The sequence below is a fragment of the Pyricularia grisea genome, assembly GCF_004355905.1.
Source record: "Pyricularia grisea strain NI907 chromosome Unknown Pyricularia_grisea_NI907_Scaffold_1, whole genome shotgun sequence".
Taxonomy (NCBI): domain Eukaryota; kingdom Fungi; phylum Ascomycota; class Sordariomycetes; order Magnaporthales; family Pyriculariaceae; genus Pyricularia; species Pyricularia grisea.
In genome coordinates this window covers 6,246,522-6,262,473 of record NW_022156716.1, presented here as the reverse complement: position 1 = coordinate 6,262,473, position 15,952 = coordinate 6,246,522, and the positions used below count along the sequence as shown (strand labels likewise).

The window sequence follows — 15,952 nt, the reverse complement described above, 5'->3', positions numbered from 1 at the left end:
CAAGTTGACATATAACAGCTGCCCTCAATCTGTCATCAAAATTCCAGCCAAATACCAGCGTGTCGTGTCAAGGTCCGCCCTAGCTATATGGAGTTACCGTATATGGACTAGCGCGTAACGGGAGCGGCGCCAGTGGGGCTTGGTCTCTGTAGCACTTTGCAGCTTTGTAACCCGAACCCTGGTCGTAACTGGCTGATGTCGACATGGATAGCACAACGATAATTAGCTTTCAAACTTTCTTTCCTCCAACCTGCTAGGTACCTGGGGTACTTCGGTCAGTTGCTTAGGGTGCATTACCGACTCAAACCTCCCTCGACGCGACAGCTGCGACAACTACATATTAAATATCGCCGTAGTAATGTCGTCAAATAAGAAATATGCCTTCATTCCTATGCAGGATGACGAGGTCGGGCCTCAAAAGGTAAAGAAGTCTTCAAAGGACCGCCGCGACAAGAAGAAAGACTCGTCCTCGTCGCGTCACTCCAGATCTCACCGCCGAAGCCGTTCCCGATCACCTGCGCGTGAGTCTTCGTCCAAGCACTACAGAAGTCGCGCCAAAGACAGTCGTCGCGATTATGATCGGCAGAGCAGCAGGAGGGACGACAAGGAGGACCGATGGGCCGATGATGAGCCCCTCACGGACGACGAAGCCGACGAGCCTGAGTTTGAGCAGTCTGCTTCTAAGCGCGTCAAACTCAGCCACGGGGACGAAGGGGAGGATGCGGACCTGTCCGATGGCGCACGCGAAGAGCTGCAAGCGCAACGAGACCGCGCAGAGAGGGAGGCCTTCTCGAATCGATTGAAGGAGAGAGACGATGGGAGGTCCAAAAAGGGCGGAAAGGAGGATCTTGCTACTTCACTGAGGCGATCACTAGCAGATGATGCCAAGGGGAGGAGTGAAGCTGTTGCCGATCTCCGAGAAAGGTCACGGCAGGAATACTTCAAGAAGCGTGAGACGGAAAAGATCGCTTTGTTCCGTAAACAGGTCGCCGAGGAGACAGCCGAACTTCGAAGTGGAGTGCCGTTATCAGAGAAGGAAAAGGCAGAGTTCGCAGAGAACAGAAAATTACTGGCGCTCATTGAAGAGAGGTTACGCATAGACGACCACCGTGACGGGTACTACATGCCCGAAGACTACATCACGGAAAAGGGCAAAATTGACAGAAAGAAAAAGGAGGATGCTCTGTACAAGCGTTACGTGGAAAAGGATGAGTACGGACAAGAGAAGTTCGTTACCGAGCATGAGGAGTGGGAGAGGGAACAGGCCGCAAAGGCCAAGGCTCAAATCAAGGTGGCCGAGAGGGATGAAGCCGGTTACGACTATGTCATGGATGAGGACCAGTATATCCAATGGACAAGAGATACTCGTATGCCTGGCGAGGGGAAGGTTTTGACCGGAGAGCAGCTGTATCTGCAGGCACAGATCGATGCTGCAGAGAAGAGACAGCTTTCCATGCAGGAGACTCGAAAGAGCCTGCCCATCTACGTCTATCGGGACGAGTTCCTTGCTGCGCTTGAGCAGTACCAGATTTTGGTCATTGTTGGAGAGACTGGAAGTGGAAAAACAACACAATTACCGCAGTATCTTCACGAGGCTGGTTACACCAAAGATGGCATGAGGGTCGGCTGTACTCAACCTCGACGTGTCGCAGCAATGAGTGTAGCAGCCCGTGTAGCTGACGAAATGGGAGTCAAGGTTGGAAACGAAGTTGGTTACTCGATCCGTTTCGAGGATAACACCAGCGACAAAACCATCTTGAAATACATGACGGACGGTATGCTGCTTCGAGAGTTCATGACGGAACCAGATCTGTCAAGCTATTCGGCGCTGATGATTGACGAGGCGCACGAACGGACGGTTCATACCGATATCTTGCTGGCTCTTGTCAAGGATCTTGCGCGGGAGCGCAAGGATCTCAAATTGTTGATTTCCTCCGCTACCATGAACGCAGAGAAGTTTGCTTCGTATTTCGATGACGCGCCCATCTTCAACATCCCCGGCCGAAGGTATCCTGTAGACATCTACTATACGCCAGCACCGGAAGCCAACTACTTGTCGGCAGCCATTACCACTGTCTTCCAGATCCACACCACGCAGCCTAAGGGAGATATCCTCATTTTCCTTACAGGTCAGGACGAGATTGAGGCCGCAGAAATGCAAATCACCGAAACTGCAAGGAAACTAGGAAGTCGTGTCAAGGAGCTTGTCATTTGTCCCATTTACGCAAACCTGCCATCTGAACTGCAATCCAAGATCTTTGAGCCTACTCCTGAAAACGCGAGGAAGGTCGTCCTGGCTACAAACATTGCCGAGACCAGTTTGACAATTGATGGGATTGTTTATGTCATCGATCCAGGTTACGTCAAAGAGAATGTCTACAATCCCGCCACGGGAATGTCGAACTTGGTGGTTGTTCCCTGCTCGAGGGCGTCCGCGAATCAAAGGAGTGGTCGTGCCGGCCGAGTTGGGCCAGGAAAGTGCTTCAGATTGTATACGAAATACGCGTATATGAACGAAATGGAAGAGTCGACGACGCCCGAGATCCAGCGGACAAACCTAAACGGTGTGGTGCTACAACTCAAGTCTCTGGGCATCAACGAGCTCCTTGATTTCGAATTTATGGACCCGCCGCCAACTGAAGCCCTCATTGGTGCGCTGAACCAGTTGTTCGCGCTGCAGGGCTTGAATCACAAAGGCGAGCTGACAAAACTTGGTCGACAAATGGCCGAGTTCCCCACGGATCCCATGTTGGCCAAGGCCGTCCTGGCAGCAGATAAAGAGGGGTGTGTGGAGGAGGTCCTCTCAATAGTCGCCATGTTGAGCGAAGCATCGGCCCTCTTTTTCCGACCCAAGGACAAGCAGGTGCATGCAGACGCTGCTCGTGGTAGATTCACGGTCAAGGAGGGTGGCGATCACGTTACGTTACTCAACATCTGGAATCAATGGCTAGACAGTGACTATTCGCCTATTTGGTCCAAGGAGAATTTCTTACAGCAGCGGTCGCTAACACGGGCTCGCGATGTGCGGGAACAGCTCGGCAAGCTATGCGAGCGTGTCGAGGTCACGCTGTCAACGTGCGGTGGGATCTCCAACATGATACCGATCAAGCGTGCCATCACGGCGGGCTTCTTCCCCAACGCGGCACGCATGCAGCGCAGCGGAGACAGCTACCGGACGGTCAAGAACAATACGACGGTCTACATACATCCCAGCTCTGTGATGATGCAGGAGGATCCACCGCCTCGCATGGTCATCTACTACGAGCTAGTACAGACCACCAAGGAGTACATGCGGTCTTGCATGCCCATAGAGCCGAAATGGCTTGCTGAGCTGGCACCACACTTTCACAAGGCCAAGGACATTGCAGCCTTGGAAGAAAAAAAGCTCCCCAAGGATCGCAAGAGATAATTCCGCGTTGCTTTATTTAGATCGAGGGTTCCGCAGCTGTAAAAGAGCCAGGTGATTTCTTAATGAAACTACGCGTGGTGAAGAATGGGTCTTTTTATGGGCTGACAATTTTGTTCTCACGATTCCAATTTGGCCCCCTAGCTGGCCGTATCTTTTCTCCATTTTATAACTAGTGCAGGTAGCTGCTCTGGCGGGCAACAGAGCGTCCCAGATGGGCACCTCGTTGCCCAGGCAGCATCATGTGGCAGGCTGGTACCCAGAAGCTCGATTACTCCTGAGCTGCTTATATTAAAAGGTTCCCACATTAGTAGAGAAGAGATATCCATCCTATCCTCCCCGCCGCCTTGATAAGGCCTGCTCTTTTTCAACGATCCCTCTGCAGCACGATACTGAGCTGCGGAGCGGTGTTGTTGCGGGAGCAGGAACAGCAGCAACTTGGACAACATTGACTACGGTCATCTTCTGACTTGTTGGAGGAAGTTTATTTCCAAATCTTGTATTGGCGGGCCAGGTGAGCTGTGTAGGGAGCTCGGAGTCGGCGATGACGAAGCTACGCAGTCACGCGAAGACGCCGCGCCAGTATGTGGAGATTATGCTCGGGCTCGACAGGGTCAAAGGCTGGTGTTGGAAGGATTCGCCTCCCACATGGCGATGTTGACGATTGTGAGACTTTGTTCACTGGTCGATTATGGGCTGCTCGGGTGGCAGCGCTCTTATTTTTGCTCGTAGCTCCCGATTAATTATGGCCGGGTACTGGTGGCAGAGCTTCACAAGTTCTACAATGATTCCAAAGTTGAATGTAGTTCTCATTCTGGAATCCTCCGACATGCTGAGGTCTATGTAAAAATTTTGTTTGTAAGTGGGTATATAGGGCGCGAAAGAGACGGGCAAGACGTGAAGGAATGTTGCCATGAAAGTTATGTACATTTTGTCGCATTATTGCAATACGACTTAGTTTACCCTTGTCAACGCATATGTCATTAGTAATTCGCTGAGTCTGTAGGATTTAAGTGACGTGCCCCTTTTTCCTGGACATATATACCAAGAAACCGCAGGTCAAAACCCAGCGAGGTCATCGGTGGGCACCAAGTGAGAGGCGATCTGGCCATATTCAGTATCACCTAAACTTCACTAGCTGTGTTGGCAGCAAAGTAGTCGAAGAAACCGCCTTTGCACTCACGATTTCGCGGCGGACACGATCAAATAGAATTTCTCAGGAAGATGTTCATGGATCAAGTGACTAGCATTTCAGATAAACATTCAGATTATATAAAGTAGCACGCAAGCTGAATTTTTAAAACTATTTAGCAGAGACGATGCGGGAATTGGCTCTTTGTTCAAAGATTTATCGCCAGAAGGTACCACGCCAGGTCTATACTTCTGATAAATCTTGTGTTGGTCCCAGGCATCTACCAACATCCACGAGGGCTTCCCGAGGCAAAAATCAAGCGTGCAATCCTCAAAGACCTTGCAAAACATACCCTCAGAACCTCCCCATTCCTCAATCTTCCCCATTTTGCCTCTCGAAAGAGAATAAACTCCCAGATAATCACGGGCAAATATGGATTTGAATTTGTTCTCATAAACACCAATAAGGCAAGGTGAGTCGGCAAAAACCCGGTTCAGGTGCGTCTGAAATTCTGGAGATTTCTCATTGAGTTTCCACCATCTGTGCTTATGGTACATGGACCCGTCTCCAGCGGACGCGGTAAGAGCCAGAGCGGCGGTGATGACGAGTGTGCTGAATTGCATAGTTGCTGTTGCTTGAAGTAAAAAAAAGAAAGGCTTTAGCTTGTAAAAAGTTGATTAGAGCTTGTCGAGACTTATTTTTCAAGGAGTGAAATGGTCGACGTAATATATTATGTACAACAAAATAGTTTAGAGTAAAAGAGACTGGAAAGTTGGTGATACATACACACATATACTTATAAAGGTTGCCGATTCGGGTGCAGAATACACCATCAAAATTGCATACATTTCGGTCTAGAACCAGGGCTAGGCTAGGTCGAGTTCTGATTCTAATTATAATTTTCTTTATATCTCTGACTCGGAACGGCTAGTAAAAACGGGCATTGCCGACTGTTATTCTAGGATAAGGGAACCAACTATCCAATGCTCAATGCACTGACTATGCCCAGCACTGAAGATCTAGCAGCATCGACCATATTGAAGTCTCGGTGGTGGTCCTTCTGCGTTGTTCCCAATGTCTAGGTGTGCTTACGTATTTTTGTAATATACATAATTTGGGACTAAGAGAAAAGAGTAAATCTGTACAAACACCAAAAGTCTAAGCAAAAGCAAAACAAGGCGCCGGTTCTAACCTGGATGAAGGGAATCCGCGCGATCGGGTAGTCAGTCAGTACACAGCCAGCACCATTTTCACAAGTGGCAGAGAGCAAAAAGCATCATGGACCAAGCACAGTCGAGAAGAGGACGAATAAAATCAAGAAGAAAAAGAAAGAAATATCTTGAGCTCTTGCTTATCGCCAGCAGACGCGTCGCATGCCTAATTTACCATGTTGTTTTGTAGATTAGTCTGCGACTCACACCTTTTCTTTTGCCTCTACTTCTATCCTTCATTAGGAGAGAGACTCTGCTGTGGCGGAGTTACCACAGCGAGAAAAAAAAAAAAGAGTCAAAGAGGAGGTCTTTTGAAGTAAATCATTCGAAGCACCAGGCAGGCATTTAAGCAGGTCTATATTTATTTGTTTGTTTTATGTAAAGCCTGGTTTTGGTGAGGAAGTTGACACAATAAGCCTAGTTGGAATATGTAGAGTCTCAAACTATATAATTGCAAACTTAATACTATCAATATCGTCAGCTTTTCTTTTGGTAGAATTGCCGTAACTACAGCTCCAGATTCAGTCGGTGAGATTCAAGGCAGATGGACATCTGCGATAAGGACTATACGGTACCTTCATAATTTCCCCTAAGATTTTCGAGCCGAAGCTGTCTTCTTGTTGAGGTGGTATAGGACTGTATACTGCGGTGTCCTATATATACTCAAGGTATGTACCTAGGTGGTCATTTCTCAGATACATCAACAGGTCAATGACAATGTCTGGTATTGTTAGCAAACAATTTGTGCCGGGCTGCCCTGCCAACATCGAATCAGAATCAAGGTACATATCCATACACAAAATGTAGATACCCCATATCAGATTGCCATAAGCCACATCACAATCTTGCAGCGAAATCCCACCAGTGTTCCAGCCGGGGGTCATCCAGCAGCTTGGGACCTTTTCTTCGTATCTCCGCCAAGCGCGCTACGGTAAGAAGAACAAAAAGGCCCTTTTGACAAGATCAAGCAGCCACAATAGCCATTGTCACACAGTGAAAAAAAAAAACTTTCCAAGCGTATGGCTGTCGAGTCTTTTAATCGTTTAAATCGACCGTTTATCAGGCTTAGCCAAACCAACTGCAATCATTTAACCTTGTGAAATTATGATCATTGTTACACAACTCCAACCTTGCAGCTGGAAAGAAGTGCCGACATCCCAAGACGTGGGGAACAAAGCGAGAGTCCAAAGAAGAAATACCAGGTCAAAGAAGCAAGATGGCCGAGACGTAAAAATCCCTTTGTAGGTAATGCCGATCACACTGACTCCCGCGCAGGGATGCGAGGACAAGTGCGGTTTCCACGAGATTGCGTGGCACGGGAAAAGCTGACAAGTGAAGTGTTTTTACTAGCTGCATTGCATCTCTCGATGAACAACCGTCCTCCGTTTTGTTTCTTTGTTTGCTTGTTTAATTGTTTGTTTTTTGTTTGTGCATACATACATACACACTGTACGCTTACTCCGGTCCTACTATCATCGACAGTACCACCTTACTGCTCACAATGTGACAACGGCCCGAGAAACCAGAGATTCGGTCCCCGGGCGTTTTTTTTTTTGGCACATGGCTTCGGGATGCTACCACATGGCTGATGCATAATGGGCACCTACCTCTGCAGGCGGACAGGTGACCTTGAAGCATAACTACGTAATGGTCGTCCACGTAATGTAGAAAGTTATGATCTCCCAAGCGATATCAGGTCAGCAGTTATTTGGCAAGACTATGAAATAATGACAGAATCTGCACCAGCACCGCGTGCAAAAAAAAAAAAAGTTTACTCGGCTTTGCCGCTGTGATAAGGATTGCTTCATGGCCGGATGCGGCGGCAAGATGGTCAAGATACGGATACGACTTGTGGCGCCCTGGGATCTTGTGTCTCTGGGCTGTGCTCAACATTTCAGGGACGAATGTACAATATTCTGTTTCCCATATCTCATTTTGTCATGTCCCACTCGGGCGGCGTTTGGATCAGTGCTAAGTGGGCTGGTATCAACGTGTGATAGGACGCCTGTCAGCCCAGGCCTGCGAAAGAAATGTTCTGGAAGACGGGCTGCCTTCAAAGACAAGGTCAGGAACAAGAAGCAATGACCGTAAAGACAGCTCACCGCAGCTGCCGGTCTCCCGAGAGACGTGACTGTGATTTCCAAGGTGTGCCACTTTCAGCTCAACACCTCTTGTCCATAATCTGGAATGCAGCTTAGGTCAATTTGACCTCCACCAGCCATAGTAAACCACAGGCAAGATCTTGGTTCTCCAGGTCCTGCACAGACCTACTCTCTGCTTTGTGTTATTCACTGCTGAGAGAGAAAAAAAAAACCACCTTCTGTCGGATTGCCGGAGTGAGATCAGCCCTGGATTATTGGGTGCTGCATCTGGCACGTCAGCCGCAACATTGCCATGATCCACGGTACCGAAGGATATCTAGTAGATCTGAACTCCCCACGTTATGTGGGGGGGATTGGGATGTCGTGCGCGAAAATTGCTGCAAAGACTGGGTATAAAGAAAATCCGTGACCAGGCCCGTGAAACTAAGAAGCCAATCCACTAGACGGTCTGCAAGCCAAGCAAATATAACTCTCCCAGCCACAACCTCAGGAGACCCTCCTGATTGTGGATATGGCATGCCGCCCGGCTTATGGGAGACAGTTTACCCTAATGGCTTCAAATCTCTTGTCAGCCACGAAGGAGAGCCTCTCATGCCCAACTGAGACGTACTGTACACTCCCTTTCTCAGGCCAGTTTTTCTTTCCAATCCAACGGTTTCTAATTCTGACACTGAGCTGAGTCCTTTTTGCCTGCCGTGCACGCCTGCATCTGTTGGACCCTGAGCTGTAACCAACAAATAACTCATCCAAGAATTTCGTCGATCCGATCTCGAGCCCATAGACATTTATCAGTCACACCACCATGGGTATAGCATAATAATTTCATGCCGTTATTAGCTCAGCTCGTCTCGGCCTGAGGAAAAAAAAACAGACCGTGGAGAAAAAAAAGGTGTGGCGAAGGAGGATCGCAACAAAGAGTGTAAATCACGATTTCGTGCGAGGGGGTGTAGTTTCTTTCTTGCCCGAGTTTTGCGCCATGTCTTCAACCCCTTGATCACACTTATAAAAGGGTCAAAGGCCTGACCAGCTTTTCTTTCTGTTCACGTCTTCTTCATCCATTCATTCCACGGATCGGCTTTTCCCACCTACGTCCAAGGTGGTCCAGCCTCGACATTCTTTTTTTTTTGGTCGAATCACCTAGTCACTCGTTACTCTGGGTTGTCCTTCTTTTCTGTTCTTTTTCCTTTTTGAGTATATTGTAGATATACATTCTTTTTATCTCACACTCTCGCTATCATCATTCACCATGTATTTCGCAGGAAAGTTTGTGCAATTCCTCCAGTTCTGCGGCATCATTGCTGTGAGCCAGGAGTTGCCTGCTGCGGAAGACTGGCCTGGTTATGTGTACAATATCTCAAAACCCGAGCAGGTTGCCAAGGAGACCGTCATCGAGGACGACCCCAACGATGCCGTCAACGTACTAGGGAACTGGGTGAGCCCCGAGTATAAACCACTTTACTCGGTGGCTTTGCCAATTCCGCCTGTCCTCGAGCCGAAGCAGTGGGTTTACCCGATATTCCTTCTCTCCAGAGAGGTAACAGCCTGAGGGGGAGAAACAACTCTAACATCCATATGCAGAAACTACACCAACCCGACCAGCGGCAGACCGATGCACTACTACGAGATGGAGATCAAGCCCTTCCTTCAGCAAATCTACCCCAACCTGGGCGCGACCCGGCTTGTTGGCTACAACGCCATGTCTCCAGGGCCGACCATCATCGTTCCACGCGGTACCGAGACTGTCATGCGCGTCGCCAACAGTGCCGACCAAGAGAACGCCGTCCACCTCCACGGATCGTACTCGCGTGCTCCGTGGGATGGCTGGGCAGAGGATTTGACCTTCCCCGGCCAGTACAAGGACTACTACTACCCCAACACCATGACGGCTCGCACAATGTGGTACCATGATCATGCCATGCACAAGGTGAGATCCGAAGCGTTCTTTATTGGGTTAGAGAGGCCATTGATGGAACACCCGACTGACAATAGATGTGAAACTGCTAGACTGCCGAGAACGCCTACTTTGGTCAAGCCGGTATCTATATCGTGACCGACCCGGCAGAAGATTCGCTCAACCTCCCCGCCGGATATGGCAAGTTCGACATTCCCCTCATGCTTAACTCCAAGCAGTACAACCCCGACGGCACGCTCTATTCTCCTGCGAACGAGAGGGATAGTCTGTGGGGTGACGTGATTCACGTCAACGGACAGCCTTGGCCATTCTTCGATGTGCAGCCCAGGAAGTACAGGCTGCGATTCTTGAACGCGGCCGTGTCGAGGTCCTTTGCACTGTACTTTGCCAAGACCGACGATGTGAACTCAAGGCTTGACTTTCAAGTCATTGCCAGTGACACTGGACTGTTCACCGAGCCGGTTACTACCAACAAAATCGTAAGCCATTGCCTGTTTTCGATATGCAATGTGACCATTGGCGGCAGTTGTCGCGTGGAATTGGAAACGTACCTGACGCTAACCACCCTTGTCGTCTTAGTATGTCTCATCCGGGGAGCGCTACGAAATTGTCTTTGACTTTTCTCAATATATTGGAGAGTCGATCGAGATGTAAGTCAAATTCTGCCAACAAGTCATCCCTCTGATCTCACAAAGAAGCAAGTGAAGAAGTAAGTCAAGTACATACGCTAACCGTCACGCACCCTTCCTCCAGCCGCAACATCCCAGACGTCGACAACCTCGGCACGGACAGGAACTACGAGAAGACGGGACAGGTCATGAAAATCAACGTGGCCAGCACTCTCGCAGAGCCGGACACATCCGAAGTCCCCTCCCGTCTCCGCGCCGTCGACTTCCCCCCGGCCGGTAACGGCATCGACCACAGCTTCCGCTTCCACAGGAGCAGGTCCGAGTGGCTCATCAACGGAGTGGGATTCTCTGACGTTCAGAACCGCGTGCTGGCCAACGTCCCGCGCGGCACCGTCGAGATCTGGGAGCTCGAGAACTTCTCCGGCGGCTGGACGCACCCGATCCACCTGCACCTCGTCGACTTTAGGATCCTCAGCCGGCAAGGCGGACGCCGCAACGGCGTCGTTGAGCCGTACGAGTCAAAGGGTCTCAAGGACGTGGTTTGGCTGGCCAGGAACGAGAGGGTGCTCGTCGAGGCGCACTACGCACCCTGGGACGGCGTCTACATGTTTCACTGCCACAACCTGGTCCACGAGGACAACGACATGATGGCCGTCTTCAACGTCACCTCGCTGCCCGACTTTGGCTACGACAACAGCGGCCGCTTCGTCGACCCCATGCAGCCCGAATTCAGGGCCCAGCCGTACAACAAGGACGAGATGGGCGCCCGCAGCGGCAGCTTCGCCGCCCAGGCCATCGAGTCCAAGATGAGGTACCTGGCCGAGGCGAACCCGTACCCTGACCCTGAGGGTGTCGAGTCGGCGCTTACCCAATACTGGGCCACCAAGACCGCAGAGGGCGCACAGTCAACGCCGCCGCCATCACCGGTCTCGCGCGTCAGGCGGTTCCGCGTTTAAGCGACTACTTGGTGTTGGGGTGTAGGGGCTGCTGATGTCTGCTTTTTTCCTTGGCTGGTGTTTTATTTGTTCTTGTTTAACAGAGTTTCTCATGCATACGTTACGATTCTGCTGTAGTCCTTGGGGATCTCAGTTGGTTTTCTTTTGTATTCTGGTTGCAATTGCCGTCCCATCTCTGGATCATTTCGTCGCACATAGTTAAATATGTTTGATTAATAATACACGATCTTTTGACCAGATTTGTTTTTTTTTTCTTTGGCAATTGGTACCTGAATGTCGGTAGCCAGCCAAGGAAGCAACTGCAAAAAATGGCGAGTTGAAAGTAAAAAAGAACCCAGGCAGGCAAAGTTGCAAAAAGAGCAGGTTGCAACTGCCCAAAATGTAAAAATCAAGCTCCGAACGTGGTTCGAACACGTGACCTAGAGATAGTTGCGATTGCACTGCAATCTCTCGCTCTACCACTGAGCTATCGAAGCCGCTTGATGACACGAGAACCCCTTTTTAAATATATATAGTATTTTGCATTCCCTACTTTCTTCCCACGCTGCTCAACGATGTGGTTTGACTTATACCTTGGCGCAAGCCAACATTCACAACTTAATCTACTACTCTAGAGAAAAGCCTTAATACATCTAGCAGTCCCACAGACTGAAGAAATATACGTCAATGCGTCCGCACATCAACATATTCTTTTCTGCCTCGTCCGACGGCTGAATTCAGAACCCCGATCACCACTGCGCTAATGGGCGCCTACAAAGGTCCCACGAGGCTTTTTCCCCCTCCAGTCTAACCTAGATGAGACTCAGTGCCGACCATCAGCTCTTGGCAGTGGGCCTAGGGTAAGCTTCTGCCAGGTTACCTACTGTATCTACGCTTACCTTTACCTGGACTAACCTTGCCATGCACCTCAGACTAGACAGATCTAGCACTACTGCACTGGTAGTGCGAGGAAGAATTGTACCTGGCAGGTTGTGAGCGCGACGTATTACCAGACTGTTGCTAATTTATCTCGGTGAAGCAGTGAGTAATCACTTTAATATCGATCAACAAAGATTGTTTGTAGCTCAGGTGCCATACACTTGCGCCTGCGCCGCCAGACAACTAAACTCTAGTTCTGGTTCGTGTCTGTGCCGTCTTCCTCCCTCCCTCCCAGATCGATCGACACCCTTACTGTACGTAGCACGGAGTCGGTACGAACAAGATACCTATCCTGGGTTGAGGTCGTATTGCAAACGCTCCGCAAACGGGTCCTACGGAGCAATATTGGTCTGGGTATTACGTACCTTAGGTAGACACAGCCTGGTAAGGCTAGTTCATCTGCCTTATTAGCTTACGAAATCTGTACATACAGTAGAGCGGCTGAAATGTCAAGCAATGCTTTTAGCGCCTAAAATTTTGCTGTAACGGCTGGGTTACGTTTGGGATTCTGCGACGATGGATTGGATTCATCCGATTAATCTAGAAGCTTAACGTTGAAGAGAGAGGCACAGTCAGAACGGCCAGACAGTACAGGGACTGACTTCTGGTATAAATGCAAGACGTGGGAAACCTCTCTGTTTATTTCGTAAGAGGGGTCAATTCTGACAAGAGATCAAGTCAGACAGTGCCTGCCGACAGCAACAAAAAAAGAACAAAGAAAAAAATCAGCTAAAAGTCTAGGTACTCACCACAAGCGGCCCGCCCCTACGATTCCGTGCACCAGAATTAGACTCCAGTCCATCGACTTCTTCCATTATTGCTCGAGTTCTGTCTTGGATTAGGGAGACTGCAGTTTGCAGTTTGTCATCGCCAAACTCGACTCGATCTTTTCGGCGAATCCGGCCTGTGCTCCACTGAGCAAACTTGGCTCTGGCCCAGGTTCCTGCCTGTCTTTCGCCTGTACTGGGTCTAGTCTAGGCGTGCATTCCTTCAACCGCAGAGGCCTGCCACCACCCCAAATCAACTTTGGGTCGTTCCCACACCCTTTGGGAAATTCGCCAGATGGTTCGCCCACATTACTGGACTGGTTCACCACCATGTAATGAGTGACGGGAAGCAGTTCTGTACTGCCCACAGCACATTGTGCATCTTCGACCGTTTACCAGAACTGGATGGAGACTTCGCACAATGAGTCGGCTGCCAACGCCGGCCAACCCGCAGCTGCTCTTGGGATGGGTCCCTCGAGCAGCAGCTCTATATCAACGCTGCAGCAGTCTGGAGAGTCTTCCGCTCACGCCCAAATGATCTCTATGCGTCATGATATGTCTAAAAGAACAAGGACCGAGTCTGTCGGTCTCAGCTATCGCGATGCCCAGACCGGCGAGATGGTCCACCGTCCGCTCAAAAAGAAGGACTGGGAAACGCACAAGGATATCATCATAAAAGAGTACATGGTCCGGAATCAAACCCTCAACACTGTCATCCAAACGCTCAAGACTAAGCACGGCTTCAGCGCAACGTAAGTTACACACAATCAGGCCATCTACCTGTTAATCTTTCCCAGCCGGCCTTGCCTGTAGGAGTGCAAATGCCGTGCGGGCGGTGAGAGACCTATCCGATTGTAATATCTGACGCCATCAAACCGATGTCTCTAGGCCCAAGATGTACAAAACTCGCTTGTCCCAGTGGGGTATGCACAAGAACACATCCAAGAAACCGAGAACACCCGCCGAACCAAAGGCACCAACAGAGCCCCTTGACCTTTCTCTATTGGAGGAGAAGCAACCAAACTCACCGCCGCAGTCTGCTTCCAAGCCTGTGCATGGGCCGATAGTGCCGTATTTTCAAGGGGCCATGAGGTCGGAAGATATTGAGGCTTTCACAACACAGCCCAAGGACGCATCATCTCCCAAGCAAACGAATCCTTTTAGGCCTGGTCATTCTAGCTCATCCAACATATCTGCAGTGAAGGCAGGGCCAGCCATCGAGGGAACAGCCCCGGCAACAATAGATTATGTACCGCCGCTGCCCATACTCACTATCAGTAACAATGTCAATGGACCCGCAATATACTCGCCAGCCACCGAGAGTCAATATTGGCATTCACGGACGCACTCGGAGACTATCACTTCACCTCCCGAGCACCATAATATATGGTCACCATCCACCGAGAGAACTTTCTCGACTAACACACACCACCCTGACACGCAATTTTACCATAATAATGCGCCATTTAATGTAGAAGATGCGCAAACAGCCGTGAAGCAGTACTTGCCATCGCAAATGATGCCATATGATATATACGCCCGGGCCTACTCGCCATCGCCAACCACACTTCATGTCTCGCAGCAGGGTCATCAGCTGACGCGTGATATCATCTACGACTGTGTCGTGAGTACATGCAGCGGCCAAAGTCGCATCACCATACTTGGGGATGGTTGGGACAAATTAAACACTTTTCTCACCTCGGCTCGCAAGATCCCCCACTTGATGGCTGCGGGCGAATTAAAGATGGCAGGTGAGACTATGCGGCAGACCTCGGCGCAGGTAGAGCCTCTGATGCGAGGCAAGTATGACGGGGGAGGTCAATGGGGTCCCGGGCCCGGTCCGGTGGCCATGACGGGCATGCTGAGGATATTTCGGCTGTTTCATATGGACTTTCCTGACTTCTTCAAGGTAGTCATGGAGCAAGCCTATCGGCTGGCCGTGCTCTGGGTGCCGTCAGAACATCACCCGACGCGCAGAATTCTAGCCCACATGATCGAGATTAGCGGCAAGCCCGAGGCAGACAGGTTGGCGATCGCCGAGATCGTATCCGAGAGCTACAGTTGGCTGACAACCAAAATTTTGGAGCTCGTCCCATCACGCGAGGCTTCGTATTTGACATGGCTCCTCCTCCTGATGTACCCCGAGGGCTCCGACGATTTCATGGCTCATCAACACGGCCAAGGCCTGCAGAAGATGGCTGTCATGTGGAGCCACAGATATGGAGATAATCATCCCCGCACGCGCGATGCCGTGTCGGTGTACGAAATCTACCTTTTTCGAGAGTACAAGGTCATGAACCTCACACGCATGAGCCCAGAGCAGCTTGCCGCAAACATGGTCAAACTCCTGGGCTTCCACCTGCCCAGCTTGGACGAAAGGGGCGGCGAAAGGGTGTCGGAAGTGAGCAGTGGTCGGCTAGCCTTTGATGGCTCGGATGATGCTGATGAAGAAGTACACAGGGCCTCGTCGGTCGCGGAGCAAACTATACTGGATGCGGTTCACGAGTGCGTCAAGCTAAAGGACTTTGGGTCAGCGCTGGGCTACTACGAACTCTTGGAGCAGTGGCACGCCTTCCGCCGCGATGTGGTGCGGGAGGCTGAGATTATAGCATGGAGGCGTCAGCTGGAGAGAGACTGCGGCTGGTCTCCAGAAGGGTTTGGCTGACCATGGGAACATTATCCTTGGATGTAGACACATAATTGCTGACAAGGTCGTATCAGAATTTAGTCCAGCAAGCAGTGCCTTCATCTTATTTAATGTTTAGTCACTTTCTTATTCATGTATTTTCCACCTGTAAGCGCGGGGGTTGTTACTTTAGGGTTTACTTTTCGGGTGGTGGTTTCTTGGCCCTCTTGTTCGACTCGCTAACAGGCCTTAGCGGAACCTTGACCGGCCGTCAGTGCAGAAATCAGCGCGGC

General features: G+C 50.2%; 3 protein-coding genes across 3 annotated transcripts; all 3 read left to right on the top strand.

Moving 5' to 3' along the window:
• Window positions 1-358: 358 nt before the first annotated feature.
• PgNI_01938 (uncharacterized protein) lies at window positions 359-3,409 on the top strand (the record flags this gene model as incomplete). Its single annotated transcript, XM_031122009.1, has 1 exon — window positions 359-3,409. The coding sequence occupies one exon, from the start codon at window positions 359-361 to the stop codon at window positions 3,407-3,409; it is 3,051 nt and encodes a 1,016-aa protein (XP_030987801.1).
• Window positions 3,410-9,097: 5,688 nt separating this feature from the next.
• Window positions 9,098-11,348, top strand: PgNI_01937 (uncharacterized protein; the record flags this gene model as incomplete). The annotated part of the gene is made up of 5 exons (XM_031122008.1): window positions 9,098-9,351; window positions 9,430-9,775; window positions 9,856-10,242; window positions 10,343-10,413; window positions 10,517-11,348. The coding sequence occupies 5 exons, from the start codon at window positions 9,098-9,100 to the stop codon at window positions 11,346-11,348; spliced, it is 1,890 nt and encodes a 629-aa protein (XP_030987796.1).
• A 2,090-nt stretch (window positions 11,349-13,438) lies between these two features.
• PgNI_01936 (uncharacterized protein) lies at window positions 13,439-15,698 on the top strand (the record flags this gene model as incomplete). Its single annotated transcript, XM_031122007.1, has 2 exons — window positions 13,439-13,785; window positions 13,922-15,698. The coding sequence occupies 2 exons, from the start codon at window positions 13,439-13,441 to the stop codon at window positions 15,696-15,698; spliced, it is 2,124 nt and encodes a 707-aa protein (XP_030987795.1).
• Between the last annotated feature and the right edge of the window lie 254 nt (window positions 15,699-15,952).